Consider the following 20783-nt stretch of genomic DNA (forward strand, 5'->3'; position numbering starts at 1 on the left):
TAATTGACCAAGTTGTTTCAATTAAGGTCTCATTTTCTTAAAAATTAAAAATTGTTCTTTATTTAACTATTTTATCAAAATTAATCGAATATTGTAAATTATTATATATTTTATGTTAAATCATTTTCCTAAAAAATAGTCAAAAATATATTAACCAAGTAGTAGGATAAACGCATGTTAGCGGGCACTTCAAATGCCTTAAAAACCTTCTTGAAGCGTAAATAAGAACCTCTTACCTATTTTCTCTATATTTATAAAGATTTAATCTGTTAAAATCTTTTTAAATTAAGTTTTCTTAATTTCTTTAAAAAATTAAGTGGTGACTCTTTTCTAAGTATTTTTCTCAAATTGTTTTATACTTGGAACATTTTAAAAGTGATTTTTCTAAAGGTTAGTAAAATTACGGCATAACATCTATCATTTAGCCTGCAGAACGTACTTCACTGTGACTTTCATAACTTCACATTATACAAACCGTCAAAACCTAAAGTAAGAACCCTATTCCTCTTCATTTCTTATACATGTATAGTTCTTTTCATGTTTGTTATTATTGTTTTAATTTTATGAGCATTTGTAAAATTACAATATTATCTTGTCACATCAAATTTATTAGAGAAATCATATTTTTGTTTGATAAGCATTTTCTTATTAGCTAAACCGAAAACCGAACCGTTAAGGACAAAAACCGATAAAAAATATCTTGTTGATCTGGTTATTGATTTAACATATTTAAAAACGAAAAACTAATCAACCAAATCGATAACAAAACCGCACCGAACTGACTGATAGACCCCCTACTTCCTCAAACTCAGGATTTAGCTTCACTGAATAATTTTGAAGAAGAATTGACAACACTCAAACTCAAAAATCATAAGTTTCTATCTCTTCTATTTCATCGTCTTTCATCACACTTTTTCTTTAACTTTTGGAAATGGTAAAAAACTAACCTTTTTTTTTTATCAACAACAAAAAAAATCCTAACATTTTTCAAAATTTGTAGTTTTGTCCTTTCTCATTATATGTTTCAAACACAGGTTGATGCCTTTATATATTTATTTTCTTAAGTTTGGTCTTTTTGTAACAAGAAAAAATAATTATATTTAAAAAGTTGAAGTTGTTCGTAGCAATTATTTATTGAAATCATTTTTAAGTAGAGGTGTAACAACATGTTCCCGTCGTTATAGGAAAGCCATTGGGGAAAGAATTTGGGCCGGAAACTTTTTGGTAGTAACTTCAAAATTCCTAGCCTAGTTCAGATTTGGACGTAATCTGAGTCATTCTAGGTCTAGGGAAATCTGATAATGAATGAGAGATTTAATAATGGATGTGATTACATGAGTAGATAGCCAAGGCGTTAAGGAACCTGTACGATTTTGCATAATCGAATTCGGGCGAGTAAAACTCCCGAAACTGATCTTAGCGTGAACGGGTAGTTTTTGAAAGTCAAGGGTTGAAGATGTGTTGTGAAATGGGGGTTTGAGACTCAAATTCTGATGTTTTGTCTCCGCGCAAGCCACCAGGGGGGATTTATCTCACTAGGGCGAGGCCGCTGTGGCGGGATGGGGTCCACCGTAGCAGCCCAGTCGCAAATTAAGTAGGGTAAAAACCCCCAATTTTGTTATTTTCTGCAAGTTTCATTCTTGAGAGCTAAAAGATGACCCCAGGTGATTTCTTGCTAGTTTTCCACGACTTTTGGTATTAAAGGTAAGGATTTTACTCCCCTAATCCGTGTTTCGATCTGTAGAACCTAGATTCTTGGTTAATTATTATTGGGGGAGGTTTTGGCCTGAAGTTAGAGGTGGGAAAAAGCTCTAGCTGCACCATAGGATCATGGGTTTGGTCTTGGGTTATTGGGTTTGTTATAATCCGGGTAAATTAGACCTTAATTATTGATCCTTGCATTATATTGATTGTTTGTAGACCTAGAACAAGCGAAAAAAATCCGGAAAGGGAAGATTCAAGTATCTTAGGAGGATTCAAGCTTGGTTTTGAGGTAGGTGATGGTTTGATTTCTTGTTTCCGTGATATATGTTGGTGATTACTTCATTGTAATGCATGTATGTATGTGAATGAAGCATTGTTGGTCAAACCTAATGAAATGAGTGTGAATGAATAAATATATGTCATGATTCAACACTTGATTGTATGATTATGAGAATGTACATGTGAGTGTGAGTGTGAGTGTGATTGTGATAGTGGTTGTGTTGAATGGATCGGGTGCCACGTTCTGACACACTAATTGGGATCAGGTATCACGTTTCAGTATACTAACAGTTTGGGTATGGGTTCCATGAGAGGATCATTGAATTGTCATATTTACTTGTTATTAAGAATGTGGATTTGTACATTGCTCTTGAAATGATAATTGTGTTTATATTCAGTACATGTCATGTTTACTTTGTTGTGATTGCTTATATATATTTCGCTTATGGGATAGTCGCGTGATCCTACCAATACACTGTGGTTGTGTACTGATACTGCACTTGCTCTTTCTTTGTTGAGTACAGGGCATCTTCTGGCGGCTACTGCCAGACCTCATTTAGGAGATCAGTGATCAAGATCGAATTCAAGGGTGAGCCAGTTCTTCCAGGCAGTCATGAGTTCTCTTTTGTTTAGTCCATTCTCTCGGACTTAGACTAGTTCTTTAGATATTGGTATGCTTTAGCTTTCGGGATGGTATCTGTATTCCTTAGACTTGTGAATTGTTAGAGTTTTGGTACATTAACTTTCAGGTTCTAGGGGTTGTTTTCCGCAATGTTTTGATAGTCGTTGCTAAATTTTCGGAGATTATGGGAACTCCTTATTTTGTTATGCATTTAAACTTGCTTCTGTATCTTTAAATGCGTAGTATTTGGTTAAGTTGTTTAGTTTGGATTGTAGTAGTGGTTCTCCTACCGGGGGGTTAGTGTGGGTGCCAATCACGACGGTCTGGGGCGTGACAAGAGGCTGAAACAAGTGAACAAAAAATGCGGTTAATTTGAGAGGACAAATAAATAGAAAAGAGAATCATATTTACAAAGGAGTTCCTCCCTAGATGATCGATAAGAAAAATGGAGTTTATGGCCAAATTTGGGTTAATTGTAGTAATTGTCCAATTTTGTAACTCTGAGCTGGCAAATTAGGTAGCTTTTTCATAAATATATGAATGTGATATTCATTTAACATTAATTGAAACAAGAGGTACATATTGAATTTTTAGCATTACAATCAAATATTCTTTATAATTTATCTTGAGATAGTATACTAACAAATTTAATTTATCTAATTTTTCAATAGGCAATTGTTAGGTTTTTGTAAACCAGAAACTCTTCCTCTGGCATTAACACATGAAGCTTCAGTCTGCTGATTTTGATAACTAAGATTCAGATCTTCAAGTGCAATGCCGCTACATGGATTAGTTATGCTACAATCAAGTTTTACTGCAATCTTTGTAGCCGATGTTCCACGTATGTCTTGATATGTTACATCACTTATCTTTATACCCGAGCCCTAAAAAGGAAAACGAACAATACAATTAGATTAAGGTTAGGGAACATGAACTAATGTTATCATTATTCTAATAAAAAAAAGTAACTTGTTTAATGATCAATACCTGATGAGGACAACTTTCATGATTAGGGCAGTAATTTTGATCTATGAGGATTGGGTTTTTAACATTAACCATAACAATATGTTGAAAGAGAATGTTTCTAACAAAGCCACTGCTAGGCCTTGCCCAAGTTTTCACTCTCACACCATTTGTTGTTCCACTGAAAGTCACAGTTTTTACTGTCACATTTTGGACTCCTAACTCTTGTTGTTTCCAGCCTAAGCTACCAATGCTGCAACAACATCAAGTTTTGGACATACATTTTAGTTGAAAAGATAAATCAATAAAAATGAAAGAAATTAAAGTGATCTTGTTTTTAATAAATATAAATTTGATGTTCCAAACCTTATTCCATGGCCAGGGCCACATGCAATGCCTTCAATCCATAAGTTAGAAGTTCCAGGACCAATAGAGATACAATCATCTCCAGTACCAATTTGTGATTTCATAATACCAACTCCTGATGATAATTTTACATGAATTCCATCAGTGTTGGGACTATTTCCTTGAGCTAATACCTTCATTCCTTGTAGCTTCACATTATGACATCCGTCTACTAATATTTGAAACTTTTGACTATTTTGAACGGTTACTCCACTCATTATAATGTTGTTTGAGTTATAAAAAGTCAAATGCCTGCATCAAAATTTAAGGTAAAATTAAAAAGAGATAGTTGTGCTTGTTTGACATAAAACAAAAAGGAAAGTGTTGTGGGTATGCATGTTTTCGGAATATAATTGTTATTCATCAGTCCAAACACTGAAAAACATTTTCCATAGAAAACTTAACGAACCGTAGTCCCATCAGGGCAATTCTTGTTGGAGTTCTTGCAAGCCCAAAGAGCAGCACCTTGACCATCAAAGGTTCCACCATAGATGGAAATGCCATTGACTTTTTCAAATTTTATCCAATTTTCATCATCGCTATTGACATTATAATCAGAGGGAGCTAAGAGAGTCCCATCAATAATGTGTATAGTAATAGCCTTGCTCTTGCATGTTTGTCCATTGAAGTTTGCATTGTGAATCAAGTATTTTCCACTTGGCACATTAATAGTGGCGGGGGTATTAGAAGCACATGCTGCTGCCCATGCACTCAAAAAGGCTTTTGATGAATCAGTTTTTCCATCGGATTTTGCTCCATAATTTTGGACATTGTAAATATTGGTATTTGCTGCTAACGATGAGTGGATTAAGAAGAGGAAGAAAATTGCTAAGGGACTCATTTTGCTAAGGTGAAATTGGTAAGTACAAAGCTTTTTGAAGGATTCAAAGGACTTATCAAATTATAAATTGAGGTGATGAGGAATTGAAGTAGTTTAGAGGGATATTTATAGGGTGAGTGAATTAAAGTTGTTGCTAGTTAATTTTAGATTTCAATGAAAGTTAGGTTAATTTTCTTTCATAGTTGGTCATGCTGGGGATTTGGGAAAATAAGACTTCAGATAACATATGTAATCACATGGAGTAGGCAATTGTTGACGCCCTAGCTAGTCGTTGTGTTATAAACATTGAAAAATACCTTCCTCTTCCCATTTACTCCAAAATTAAAACTTGTCCAACTTACTCATGCCCAATATTTGGCAAAATAACGTGTAATGCATGGAATTAATATAATTCTAAATAATGAATCACCATTGATATTGACACATCCAGATAGCCAAATGCTTGCAAATGAATTGGGAACTAACTCAAAAATTGATTGGCTAGATATAGTGCTATTTCAAGTTCGAATATTTTTATCCTAAGTTGACTATATACATTTTTTATGGATAAGGAACTAGCTTATTGAATTTGTGGTACTCATATGGATTATTTAGGGTGAGTCTATAGGGAATTATAGTACTAGCTAGGTATTTGGGAGCTATAGTTGAGTTTAAGAAAGATCACACAAGGTTAATAATATGCATTGAGTTAAACACATGTTGAAGTATTTACAAATTTGAAGCAATTATAACATGCTTGTTCAAAACTCAGAATCCAAACAAAAGTGGACTTTAAGATAGTATAGATATATCTGAAGACGGCGATTGTCCTAACTCCCTAGGCGACTTTGAAATAGTCAAGTCGCACAACAAATTCACAACATTTATGTACCGAATTTTTATATACTCCATCCTGTCTTAATTCACCTGACATCTTTCAAATTTCGAGAATCAAATAAATTTATCTTTTATTTGACAGCCAGGGGCGGAGCCATTAGTATGTTAGGGGGTTCATCTGAACCCCCTTCGGCTGAAAATATTATTATTTATACATGGTTAAAATTATATTTTATGTATATACCGTAGATGTCGAATCCCTTCGATTAGTTCGCATGTTTACTTCTTCAGATTTTGAACCCTCTTATTAAAAATCCTAGCTCCGCCACTGTTGACAACTATTTTTTCATCTACCGGTTTAAATATTGAATTGTCTGCTATTTTTTCATCTACCGTTTAAATATTGAATTGTTAATTATTATGAATTATAATACTTTTTAGTTTTTACCTAGTTTCCAGTTATATGTAAATTTCATTTAAAATAAAAAATAAAAAAAATTATGTCCAAATTTAGAATCAAATTTCAAAAGTTTGATGCTTGGATTTGAACAGTACAATTAAAAAAGTCAATGTGAAACATGGAATCCTAAAACAAGAGGATACGTGCATGCATGCAAGAAATATGCAATAATCTTTTTTTCACGTCTTCTTTCTGCAAACGTGATGCAACTGTTACGAGGATAAGTTAATACTCCCCTCTCCCAATTTATCTGACATATTTCATTTTTTGATAAACAAATAATTTAAGTTTGATCGAAAATTTGCTCATGAAATCTTTAATTTTTTTAAAATGAAATGTATATATATGTAAACTACGTAAAAAGTATGACTTATAAGTCAAAATAATTGATAATTCAAAATATTTAATAGATAGATGAAAATTACAGTCAAAGATAAACTTGTTTCAATTTCGAAATTCAAAATGTGTCACATAAATTAGTACATAATAAGTATTAACAGTCATAGCTTTAATTTTCTTTGTTTATTGATATCTTCTCTTTTTTTTTCTTCTCTCTCTTCTTGGAAGCGGAGAAGAGGAAGGGTGATAGACAAATTAACTTGTTCATTGTATATATTATTGACATAATAATATATAATGCCATTGTATATATTATTGTCGCTAATAAATTAAATATAATGTAATGACAATTATATTATCGCGAATAAGTATATATATTTGCAATAAAATCTTTTATTTGTTATAGTAAATTCAAATTTTTGACCTCAATGTTAAACAAGTTTCAATATTAATATTTTCGAACGAAATTGTATCAATTCAACTTCAAAATGAGCTCCAACTCAGGATTTCGCTTCACTTAATAATTTTGAAGAAGAATTGACAACACCCAAACATTTAAAAATCAAAATTTCAAACCATAAGTTTCTATCTCTTCTATTTTATCACACTTTTTCTTTTACTTTATTAGCAAATGGTAAAAAACTAACCTCTTTTTCTTTATCAACAACAGCAAAAGAATTCCTTACATTTTTTAAAACTTGTAGTTTTCTCTGAAGTGTGTGGCCATCTTATATAAAAGTTTAGTTAGAGAGCACACTGTTTATTATTTATTAATATTCTCAACACGCCTTTTCTAGTGCGGACTTGTTTTATTTTTTTGTTAAAGTGTATGACCATCCCATCTCAGAGAACACTTTTTAATATTTATTAATATTCTCAACACGCCCTCGTGAAGAGCGCACACTTTTTATTATTTATTAATATTCTCAACATGCCCCCTCACGTGCGGGCCTGATTTTTTTCATGGGCCAAACACGTGGAAATTCTTTTTAATTTGGGTGATGGTGATATTCGATCTCAGGACCTCTGCATGCTCTGATACTATGTTAAATTTAGGTCTTAGGCCTAATTCACACCCCAAAAGCTAGCTCAAAGGGAGGAGAATTACCCAAGCATCATAAGGAGTTCACCCATCTCACTACTAACTACCAATGTGAGACTTTTGTCATTCTTTAACATTCCCCTCTCTCATTCCGAACACACGTTGATGCCTTTATGAGACATAAAGAAAGGAACGACATGCCATATGGCCTTTCTATAACAAGAGAAAAAATTTATATTAAAAAGGTTGAAGTTGTTGTCACGCCCCGAGCCTACACCCTGGGCGGGACCGGCACTCGGAGACCATTGCTGGCCCCAAGCGAACCCTTGGCCTGGCTTTCTTAACTTAGCGGAAACCTACTCAACAAAATAACTCAATGCTATGCAGAGGCATAAACAACTTAAATGATACATATCTGGCCAAAAAGGCAACTCGAGTCTCAAAATAGAATACTTACATATATACATAGATAAGAGACTCAAAACTAACTGACTGACTGTCTATGAAGCCTCTAAAATACTTAGATGGATGTTGGGACAGACCCCACAACACCCTAATAAACAAAACTAAGAGAACAAAATAACTGAGCCCTTTGGAAGCAAGGAGGCTCACCACTGACTCTAGAGTGCCCAACTGGATCAACGGCGTGCAGGGTGCTGATCCTGGGTACCTGCGTCTGCATCATAAAACGATGCAGGCCAACTGGCATCAGTACGTGGAATGTACGAGTATGCGAGCTGGACCTCTAAAAAAACAACTTAAGCTTGAAAAGGGAACAAGAGATCACTTACCTTGACTCTGAACGACTCATATACATAACTGGACTCAAAGTAAAGCAATGAGACACGAGCCACACATATAAAGCTTGTAAAAGAATGTAAACAACTTAGATCGTTAAGGATAAAATGACAACAAACTCCACTTTTCTTTTATAAACATAAAATAGCTTTTGTGGGAGGTTCTTTAACCGACAACCACCACTACGAGCCTTAGTGATGATACAACGTTTTACCTCACGTTGCCAAAGGACCATCCTATACCTTGCCATCGATATAGGACCTTACTTTTGCTTAGTGGATCCACTAGCCTAATCTTGCGTGATCATCTAAAAAGAATGATACGACAAGTCCCATGTTGGCGCATGGTTCTTAGGGAGAGTTGAGTTAATATGAACTCGTGTCCCCCAATTCGGTGCTCAATACTACTCCCAAAATTACTTTGGCTCATGCTTTTAAAATAACTTCTTTCTTTGATTGAGATAATTACTCAAAACTTTAGCCCAAAGGCTCCTTTGGGGAAAGAAAACATGATTCCCTTTTTATTCAAATATAATAGCATTTACGACCTCCTTTGGGAATACTTAGTTCCCTAATAACTTTCTTTTTTTTTTTTTTTTGAAGAGAATTCAACTTTAAACTCATGACTTAGCTTGAAACTAAGACTCTTACTCGACTTGAAACTTCACTTGACTTGGAACTATCTTTCCTTGAATTGGAATTATGAATTCAAGGTGTTCGATCACATGTTATGGAAGGATTCTTGAACGCTTAGACGCACTTTGGAACGTCGAAAACAACTATAAAACATAGGTAAATTACTTTGAAACATGTATGAGAAAGTGAGAAAAGAAGAGGGGAAACTTGGCTGAGAGTTCAGATTTCTGGTGACACAGATGGGACTTACGGTCGCCATCGACGGACCGTAGATGGACTTACGGTCCGTACTGCAGGTCCGTAGATTGCGTCAGAGATTTTCCCCAAAATTTCATTTAAGAAAAAAGACTAAGTGTTGGCCTACGGTACGGACTTACGGTCCGTAGGTCAGGTCACGGACCGTAGGTCGCGACCGTAGATCGACGCCCCATAACCCCAACTTCTGTCCCAATCGACGGTTGACCAGTACTGACCGTTGATCTATCTACGGTCCGTAGGTCAGTCCCGTAGATGGGGATCGACAGCCCAGAAACTTCTGCAAATCGATGGTGGATCAACCTCTAAAGGGTCATAGCTCTTAGAATCATAATCCCCTCAACATACAATAGGTTTCAACTTAAATATACGACCCAATCATGTCTCACAACGTACAATAAATTCAACAACACCACCAACAACCTCAACAACAACTAACAACTAACAACTTCAACACTTCAATAACAAACTCCCAATCTTTTCTCAAAGCAAGGAATAAACTTGAGGTGTGTGGGGGAAAGGATCAACCCACACGGAAAAAACTCACATACCTTGATAGGGATCACCCCCGACGAATTTCCACAATGGTCTTGACAAATCTCCTCTTTCTTCTCTTCTTCTTCTCCTTCTTCTCTTCTTCAATCACAAGAACCCTAACTCTTTCTCTTACCAAAAATGGGACAAAAAATGATCAAAAGATCATCCTAATACAACAATATGAGCTCAAAAGAATTGGCTAGGGAAAAGACTAAAATGCCCTTAATGATTCCCGGACGGATCTCCTTGTCAACTGCCCAACTTTCGAAGGTCATAACTCCCTCATACGAACTCGGAATCGAGCAAACTCGGCGGCGTTGGAAAGGTCGTTCTACGAACTTTGCAACCATAACTGGAATTCCACCTAACTCATCCTGAGCTAGAATTTATGGCTGTGCGCAAAGTTTTTTTTTACCAATTTCTATCAAGTGAAAACGTTTCAGAAGGTGGAGAATTTTCCTCAAATTCTTGTCTTTGTTTACTTTATCCTTCCCAAACAACACTTGTGGGATTACATCGGGTATGAAGTGAATATATATATATATATATATATATATATATATATATATATATATATTCATTTTAACAGTGGAAATTTGAATAATGAATGAGACACGTACAAGATTGAATTTCAATTTTCAGTCATTCCAGATAAACGTTATTCTGAGTCACGTTTTAGCTATAAAACGTGCCTCAGAATAACGAATTATAAAAGGTTATTGACAATAATTAATCTGTCAGATTTTTGTCTTTTTATTATTGAATTTTTTTGAATAAAATATAATCTAAAATGTTACTGTGAACTACGTTTATACTAGTTTTATAAAATTTCAAAAAAACGTATTATTTTGGTGAATTAATTTTAATAATGGCTTACTTTGGTAAAAAAATCATAATTATTTCATAACTATTTTTAAATTATTAATAAAAAAGTTACTCTACAAAAGACAAAAATAATACTCCCACTGTTAAAAAAAATGACATCTTTCTTTTTTTGGTAACATTTAAATTTCAGTTTTCCACGTGACATGTTTAAGACCACAATATTAAAGGACAATTTTGTACATTTGACATAACTTTAATTTAGAACCACAAGATTCAAAAGTCTTCTTTATTTTCTTAAACTTTGTGTCAAGTCAAACTATGTCATTCTTTTTTAAACAAAGGGAGTAGATTTTTTATTTTAAAAAATAAAATAGTTATTTCTCACATCTTTCCTTCTCCTTCCTCAACCACAACCACCATTAACACCATCTCTATTCTCCTTAAGTTTTTTTCTTCTTCAGGCCATCATTGTCTATTGTTGTGACAAGACCCTTCAAGTTCTTAAAAATCATAGTTCAATTCCTCTCAAAGTTGTCATCATTCGCAAATCTTAATTGTAACCATCTACCATCATTTGAACCACCATAAATCTTTTTTCTCCATTGATGCCAACAAAACACCATTAAAATACTTCAATATATCATAATATTTGTACAAAATTTTACATAATACATTTCACCTAATTTCACAAAAATATCCAACAATTATTTTTCATCATTCAAGACTATTGAATCTTTGTCACCTCATGGGTTATAAATTATCAAAAAAATGGAAAGAAAACATAGATCTACATCAACAATACATTATCGCTTCTCAGAAAGAAAGAAAATATATATAAAAAAAAACAAAGAAATTGGAGAGGTATGGGAAGGAGGAAAAAGAGAGAAATAAGGGTTGGTGGGGAAGGAAAAGAAGAAAGAAGTAAAAAAAAATCATTTTTAATTTTCTTATTTTTGGTTTTTTTAAAAAAAATATTTTTAGTCTAAATTTTGATGTTCACCCTCCTTCAATGTGTGATATCACATATTTGCGTCATCTCAATAATTAAGTTGCCACATAAGCTTGGTCAATGGTCAGAAGGACTTAAAATATTGAGTTTCATTGAATTTAAAGGTTCAGTTAACAAAGGGTATACAAACTCGTACAAGTATAAGGGTCCATCAGACCATTCTGCCATTTAATTATATTCTCAATACTCCCAAGACAATAGTTGATCGATAAGAAAAATAGACTTTATGGCCAAATTTGGGTTAATCGTAATTAATAATTTGTCCATTTTTTTAACTCTGAACTGGTAAATGAGGTACTAGCTTTTTCATAAATATATATGAATGTGATATTCATTTAACATTAATTGAAACATGCATTACAATCGAATATTCTTTATAATATAATCACAACTTCAGTTTCATTCTTGTGATAGTATACAAAACAAATTTAATTTATCTAATTTTTCAATAGGCAATTGTTAGGTTTTTGTAAACCAGAAACTCTTCCTCTGGCACTAAAGCGTGAAGCTTCAGTCTGCTGATTTTGATTACTAAGATTCAGATCTTCAAGTATTATGCCGCTACATGGATTAGTTATGCTACAATCAAGTTTCACTGCAATCTTTGTAGCTGATGTTTCACGTATGTCTTGATATGTTACATCACTTATCTTTATGCCCGAGCTCTAAAAAAAATGAATAATATAATTAGATTAAGGTGAGGGAACATGATCTAATGTTTTTATTATTGTATTGATAAATTAATTAACTTGTTCAATTAATACCTGCTGAGGACAACTCGCATCATGATTAGGGCAGTAATTTTGATCTATGATAATTGGGTTTTTAACATTAACCATAACAATATGTTGAAAGAGAATATTTCTAACAAAGCCATTGCTAGGTCTTGCCCAAGTTTTGACTCTCACACCATTTGTTGTTCCACTGAAAGTCACAGTCTTAATTGTCACATTTTGGACTCCTAACTCTTGTTGTTTCCAGCCTAAGCTTCCAATGCTGCAACAACATCAAGTTTTCGACATACATTTTAGTTGAAAATATAAATCAATAAAAATGAAAGAAGTTGATTTTGTTTATAATAAATATAATATTTATGTTCCAAACCTTATCCATGGCCAGGACCACATGCAATGCCTTCAATCCATAAGTTAGAAGTTCCAGGGCCAATAGAGATACAATCATCTCCGGTACCAATTTGTGATTTCATAATACTAACTCCTGATGATAATTTTACATGAATTCCATCAGTGTTTTTGCTATTTCCTTGAGCTAATACCTTCATTCCTTGTAGCTTCACGTTATGACATCCGTCTACCAATATTTGAAACTTTTGACTATTTTGTACCGTTACTCCACTCATTGTAATGTTGTTTGAATTGTAAAAAGTCAATGTCTTCACCAATATTTAAGGTAAAATTAAAAAGAGATAGTTATGCTTGTTTGACATAAAACAAAAAGGAAAGTGTACGTTGTGGGTATGTTTTCAGAATATAGTTTTTATTCATCGTGACAAACACTGAAAAACATTTTCCATGGAAAACTTAACGAACCGTAGTCCCATCTGGGCAATTCTTGTTGTTGGAGTTCTTGCAAGCCCAAAGACCAGCACCTTGACCATCAAAGGTTCCACCATAAATGGAAACACCACTAACTTTTTCAAATTTTATCCAATTTTCGGCATTGCCAATGACATTATAATCAGATGGAGCTAAGAGAGTCCCATCAATGTGTATAGTAATAGCCTTGCTCTTGCATGTTTATCCATTGAAGTTGCATTGTGAATCAAATATTTTCCAATTGGCACATTAATAGTGGCGGGGGTATTAGAAGCACAGGCAGCTGCCCATGCACTCAAAAAAGCTTTTGATGAATCAGTTTTTCCATCGGATTTTGCTCCATAATTTTGGACATTGTTAATATTGGTATTTGCTGCTAATGATGAGTTGATTAAGAAAAGGAAGAAAATTGCTAAGGGACTCATTTTGCTAAGGTGAAATTGGTAAGTATAAAGCTTTTTAAATGATTCAAAAGACTTATCAAATTATAAATTGAGGTGATGAGGAATTGTAGTTTAGAGGGATATTTATAGGCGGAGTGAATTAAAGTTGTTGCTAATTAATTTTAGACTTCAATGAAAGTTAGGTTAATTTTCATTCATATTTGGTCATGTTGGGGATTTGGAAAAATGAGACTTGAGATAACATATGCAATCACATGGAGTAGGCAATTGTTGGCACCCATAGTTGTGTTATAAACATTGAAAATAAATAGAAAATCATGTTTACAAAGGAGTTCCTCCCTAGACAATAGCTGATGGATAAGAAAAATAGAGTTTATGGCCAAATTTGGGTTTTTTTTTTTTGGTTAACAAATGTTGGGAAGTAGGAGAACATATAAAGTAGTTTTGATGATTTATAAAGTGAACAAGGTTCACTACTTGTTGTCTTATGTGTACTCTATTAGGTAAACCAAGTTCTCAGACGTGACTCATACAATCTGTACAAATATGAGAGATTGCGGCAAAGAAGAAAAAGTGCAAAAATAAATTAGCGAAAAAAGAAATAAAGAAAGAGCTAAAACGCAGGAGCAAAAAAGGAAAGAAACAAATAAGGAAAGAAATAAAGAAGGAAAAGAAGGAAGTCAAAAAAGGAAAGAAATAAAGAAATAGCAATTCAAGTCAAATAAGGAAAGAAGTAAATATAGACAAGTTCAAGAAGGAAAATGATTTGTTATTCCTTTTCTTGTAGAAGTTGATTAATGCAAATCAAACTCTATAAAAGGTTCAAGCCAAAGAAGAAAAAAAGTTGTCTTTGCATAAACACAAATTGAGAGAATTTTCCAGCAAAGCCAGAACGATACCTATTGCATATTCATGAAATTTATCATCTTGAGAGCAATAGTCATTTGGAGCAAAATTGCAGGGCTTCGTCACAACAACACGAGGACCAGGTTCACGAGTTGTGTTCGAGTCTGAACTATTGATTGTTAAAGTCTGATCAATTGAAGTCTAGGGTTATTAGTCTTTGTTGATTTGCTCTATGTTTATTATTGAGTTGTAATAATTCCTAGATTGTGTAACAAGAAGTGGGTTTGACTTCTTGGTCTTGATAGAATTGTAACAAGAAGTGGGTTTGACTTCTTGGAGAGTAGAGTCTTGGGAGAATTTCACGCTTCGTCACAACAATACGAGGACCAGGTTCACGAGTTGTGTTCGAGTCTAAACTATTGATTATTGAAGTCTGATCAATTAAAGTCTAGGATTATTAGTCTTTGTTGATTTGCTCTAGGTTTATTATTGAGTTGTAATAATTCCTAGATTGTGTAACAAAAAGTGGGTTTGACTTCTTGGTCTTGAGAGAATTGTAACAAGAAGTGGGTTTGACTTATTGGAGAGTAGAGTCTTGAAAGAATTGTAACAAGAAATAGGTTTGACTTCTTGGGGATAGAGTTAAGAGAGAGTTGAGAGAGAATTGTAACAAGAAGCGAGTTTGACTTATTGGAGAGTTGAGTCTTCGATTATAGTTAATCGTTGGAGAGTTAAAGGTACTAAAGTTAGTTCCTTTTGAGTTTTAATCTTGTATAAGACATGAATCTTGAAGTAAATAAGATTGTGGTGTGGTTTTAACCTTCCTTGAGGTAGGAAGGTTTCCACAATGTGTTGCATTTTGTTTGTCTCGACAAAAGTACAAGAACCTGGTTTTTGTATAGGGGTAAGGTTTCTTCAATTGGTATCAGAGCAGGTCTTTTCATTAAAAGACTCACATCTTGAAAATGATCAATGGTTGTGTCACGACCAGAGTCTACACCCTAGACGTGGCCGGCACTCAAGAACCATTGCTGGTCCCCAAGCGAACCCTCGTCATGGCTGACTACAAGCGAAAGACAAACTTAAGCATGCAAAAGCTTAAAACTGAATAAAATTAAATAAACTCAACTTTTTGAAACTTTAACTCAAATGAACAACTTAGAATAAAAATAATATATTTAACTTGCCATAAAATAGGCAACTTAAGTCTTTAAAATATTTAATAAAATAAATGAATAATACGGACTTCTCAATTATACTGACTATCTATGAAGCCTCTAATTGATAAAGATGAAAGTCGGGACAAGACCCACGATATCCTGACTAAACTGAAAAGTAAATGAAATCCTCTGGAAACAAGGAGGCTCACCATAGCTAACTCGAACTCCCGGATGTGTCAATGAATCTCCTATTGATGATCCCGAATACCTGTGTCTGCATCATGAAAAAGATGCAAGACAAATGGCTCAGTACGTGGAATGTACGAGCATGTAAGGGGAATTCTAAAACATAAACATAAGCTTGAAACTTGATAAAAAGGAAACATACTTACCTCTTCTCAAACTTACTCAACTCAAGGAATATTGAATGATACTCAAACTTACTCAAGGGTAAGATACTCAACTCAAAGATATGTTATTCGACTCTGGGTACTCAACTCTGGATACTCAACTCAATATGACTGAACTCATTTCAATATAAAGCAATTTAAAATAAGTGCAATATAAAGAAACAAACTATTTAAAAAAACATGTTGTAAACTCTGTGTGTATGCAAGGATACAACATAACTCTGAAATGTATGTAAAAATACAATAAACTAATATATATAAAAATACAATAACTTCTATGGGAGTTTCTCTAACCGACAACCATCACTTAAGAGTTATAGTGATGATACAACACTTTACCTCACGCTGCCAAAGACCATCCTATACCTTGCCATCAGCATAGGACCTAACTTAACTTAGTGGATCCACTAGTCTATTGTGAAAATGATTCATCTAAAAAGTATGACCCTTTTCTACCCATGGTGGCTACATGGTTTTATGGAGACGTGAGCTATCTGAACTCATGCTCGTCCCCAATTCGGTGCTCAATACTACTCCCAAAATATACTAGCTCTTATATTTTTAAAAACATACTTCTTCTGTGATTTGAGATTAGTGCTCAAAAACTTAGCTCAAAGGCTATCTTGGAAATCAAGATTTCCTCTCTTGCTTTATTGTGAAAGCATTTACTCTTTAACTGAAAACTAGCCCAAATGCTCTTTAATGAAAATCTCAGTTTTCCGTTCTTATTTAAATGTGAAAACATTTTAAACTCTTTTTGGGAATACATAGTCCCCATATACTTTTGAAGAAACGAACTTCAACTTTACTCTTTACTGAACTCAAAACTTAAGTCTTAAAACAAGATTAAAACATTTGTAAAAGACTTCTTAAAATATGGTTCATGCCGAATTATGGACTTGAACGACTCAATGCAAGGTTTTTCAATAACCATAGATAGATCTCAATACTTAGAACTCAAGAACTTCACTAATACTACTCATTTCAAGAATGTTCAACTCAGAGTTTATGCGGAATTATGAGCATGAACTACTCAACTCAATGACTCAAAGATACTTCTTATCTCAAGACTGTTCGACTTATAATGTTCATGCGAAATTATGAGCATGAAACAACTCGAATCGATGATCTACATAACAATATGTAACTCATGAATATGACTCTTCCCATTCTCTGAATTACTTCATCAAAACTTAGTTCAAATAGATAGTTGATCTCAAGGATTCACAATCGAACTCAAAGGCTTTCTTGAACTCTTCTCTTAACCCTCTCTTAAATGTGAATTATGAATTCAAGAGTTATGGTTCATGATAAGAAAGATCTCATTATGACAAGGTAGACTCATGAATACATTATTCTCACTCTCATACTCACTTGCTCGAGTCTTGAAACAAGTTATTAGAATTTGTAGAAGACTCCTCAGAAAGGACTTAAAGGACTTTCTTAGAATGTTCGAAAGAATTCTCAAAATACTTATCTCTTAACTCTACCTTGAACTTGAATTATGGATTCAAGGTTGTGATTTGTGATAGGAAAGATCTCATGATATTTAGGATTGATTTTAGATAGCTAAACATGAGAAAATACTGAATATCAATATTTGAAGATGGGTCCGCGACGCGGAGAAGCATTTAAATTTTAGTTTCGAAAATGGCTTTTGAGGCAGAACACTATGTGTCAGCTCCGCAACGCGAAACAGAAATTCCCAAATTGCCTTACTAATTTGCAAATTTGGCTAAATCTAGATGAGACGGGTTAATAGTAATTAATTAACAAGCTTCTTAATCTTAACAAAATAAAATAATTAATTTAATTGTAAACTAGTCGATTTAAATATAAACTAATTAATTTAAAGTTAAAACTATAATTCAAACCAAAACTAATTTTTTTTAAAAAAAATACTTATTTTAATAATGTAGAAATCTTTTGATATGATTTTCAAATATTTATAAAATATATCAATAAATATGTAAGAACCATGTGTTATTTAAATATTATAAAAATGACTAAAATCACTTCAAAACTTGAAAAATATTTTATAAATTAATTATTCTAAATCATTTGAAATCTAAGAAGCTCGAAAATTAATTTCTATCGGGGAGGATCAAAATTGGGTGTCAACAAAATTTACTATGAAATTTAAAATCAAGTCAATCATGTGAGCTTATATATTAAGTAATTTCAAATTATTTTAACGGAAAAGGGCCTAAAATGCCCTCAAACTATGATATTTGGTACAATATTACCCTCCATCCACCTAATGAGTATGATTTGTTAGACATAAGAGTATTTTTTAGCCGAAAGGTGGACGTTAGGGGTATTTTAGGCCCGATAGGTGGATGGAGGGTAATTTTGTACCAATTCAAACACTTGAGAGGCATTCTAGGCCCTTGTCCGTTGAAATTTCAATCAAATTCAAAGTAGAATATGCTCAACTATATACTCCCTCTGTCCCTAATTACTTGTCCACTTTTAAATTGACACACATATAATAATTGACATAGTGAATTTACCATTTTACCCCTATTAATTATGAAGTGAATAAATTAAAATTTTGAGATTTTCAAGAAGTTCTACATTTTTCAAAATTAATTAATTGAGGGTATAGGTAAAAAAAAAATTGTTCTCTCTTGATTTGTCAAAATGTACCAGTAAAAAGGGAAAATTGGACAAGTAATTAGAAACAAATGAAGTATTTAGTTTATCTTCATCCAACTCATTTCACCTCAAATGTATAACTCTTCAATAAGTTAATAGCCCACATATTTATTAACTCAATACAATTTTAGTTAATCTATCTGAATTGTTCAGCTTAACCCGCTTCGCTTATTTGAGGATCCGGCTCCTCTCCATTTCTCTTCTCTCCATTTTCCCCAAGTTCTATCTTGGATTGGAGACACATGTCATAGTTTAAAATTAATGGTTGAGATCTAATTAATTAAAGCAAAGTCCTAACCATAGTTATTTACTTCCATATGTTTGCTTCTTAAATATTTTTGCAATCCAACAATTCTAGATTTACATTATATTTTTCCTAAATATATTTAAAAGAATTTTTTTTCTTATTTACTTAAAGTATTTTTTGCTGATTTTTTACCTTTTTTCCCCAACGTTTGTCATTTCTCAAATAATATTTTCCAAATAAAAATAATTAAAAATTGTGACCTGACGTTTTTTTTTCTAATTTTATGGGTAAAATATATTTTGTCACTCAACTTTAAATTCTTTCTTACTCCCTAAATGGAGTTCATATTGCTCTATAGACACTTTAGCTCTTAATACTCTATCAGAATAATGAAAACGTTTAATTTTATTATAATTCTTTTCAAAAAAGTAGAAATATTTAGTAAAAGTTTTAAATACGTATGCAAGGCAGTAAATAATTTTTTAAAATATATTTAGGGAAAATATAATGGATTGCAAAAATATTTAAGAAGAAATATATGGAAGTAAATAACTATGGTTATGACTTTATTTTAATTAATTAAATCTCAACCATTAATTCTAAACTATGACATGTGTCTCCAATCCTAGCTAGAACTTGAGGAAAACGGAGAGGAGCCGGATCCCTTATTTGACACTCCACGTCACGTCATATTCAATTATTAAGCAAATGATATCTAGAGCTCATGCGATCGATCCTCCCTTCCCCCATCCTACTTCTCTGCTTCCAAAAAGAGAGAGAAAATAAGATGTCAATAAACAAAGAAAATTAAAGCTAGTCCTTTGGGGACATTCGATAAAATTGGAACGATACATAGAAGAAAATTAAAGCTACGATCATTAATATTATCTTATCCTCCTAATAGTTACATCACGTATGTAGAAAGAAGACGTGGAAAATGGGTTACTGCATATTTCTTGCATGCATGCTCGTACTCCTTGTGTTTTGGGATTCCATGTTTCACATTGACTTTTTTAAATACACGGTTCAAATCTCGAACATCAAACTTTTGAATTTTAATCGAAAATTTGGACATAATTTGTTTTTTTTTAAAGAATAAAATTTACATAGTTGGAAATGTTGGTAGGAACTACAAAGTATAAGTTATAATAATTGATAATTCAAAATATTTAAACGGTGGATGAAAAATTGCAGTCAATTACTAAGAAAAATCTATTTGACTCTCAAAATTTGAAAAATATCACGTAAATTATTAAAACCAAGGAGTATATAATAGTTGTTGTGAATTTATTGTGCGACTTGTCTATTTCAAAGTCACCTAGGAAGCTAGGACAATCGCCATCTTCAGATATATGTACCAAAGTCCACTTTTGTTTGGTTCTGAGTTTTGAATAAGCATGTTATAATTGCTTCTAATTTATAAATACTTCAACATGTGTTTAATTCAATGCATGCATGTTATATTATTAGCCTTGTGTGATATTTCTTAAACTCAAATATAGCTGCCAAATACCTAGTAGCCTATAATTCCCTATAGACTCCCTTAATAATCCATATGAGTACCACAATTTAAATAAACTCTTTATCCATAGACTTAGGATAAATCCTGGAAAAAGAACTTGGGATAAATCTATTCGAACTTGAAATAGTACTGATCTATTTTTGACTTAGCTCCTAATTCATTTGTAAGCATTTGACTACTTAGATGTGTCGATCTCAATGGTAATTCATTATTTAGAATTAATTCGTGTAATGTTATTTAGCCAAATATTGGACATGAGTCTGTTGCACAAGTTTTAATTTTGGAGTAAATGGGAAGGTCAAAGTATGCAAAACATTGTTTTTCAATGTTTATAGCACAACTATATGTTATTGAAGTCTCATTTTTTTCAAATCCCCAACATGACCAAATATGAATGAAAATTAACCTTTCATTGAAATAGCACTATATATATCTAGCCAATCAATTTTT

General features: G+C 32.8%; 1 protein-coding gene and 1 pseudogene across 1 annotated transcript; both read right to left on the reverse strand.

Moving 5' to 3' along the window:
- Positions 1 to 3261: 3261 nt before the first annotated feature.
- Positions 3262 to 4817, reverse strand: LOC125836695 (polygalacturonase-like). Its single transcript, XM_049515909.1, has 4 exons — positions 4381 to 4817; positions 3935 to 4222; positions 3593 to 3821; positions 3262 to 3489 (listed from the first exon to the last, which is right to left on the reverse strand). The coding sequence occupies exons 1-4, from the start codon at positions 4812 to 4814 to the stop codon at positions 3262 to 3264; spliced, it is 1179 nt and encodes a 392-aa protein (XP_049371866.1). The 5' UTR covers positions 4815 to 4817.
- Positions 4818 to 11967: 7150 nt separating this feature from the next.
- Positions 11968 to 13514, reverse strand: LOC125836693 (polygalacturonase-like; annotated as a pseudogene).
- Between the last annotated feature and the right edge of the window lie 7269 nt (positions 13515 to 20783).

This window comes from Solanum verrucosum, unplaced genomic scaffold (genome assembly GCF_900185275.1).
Source record: "Solanum verrucosum unplaced genomic scaffold, falcon-dt-bn FXZP01000278.1, whole genome shotgun sequence".
Classification (NCBI taxonomy): Eukaryota; Viridiplantae; Streptophyta; class Magnoliopsida; order Solanales; family Solanaceae; genus Solanum; species Solanum verrucosum.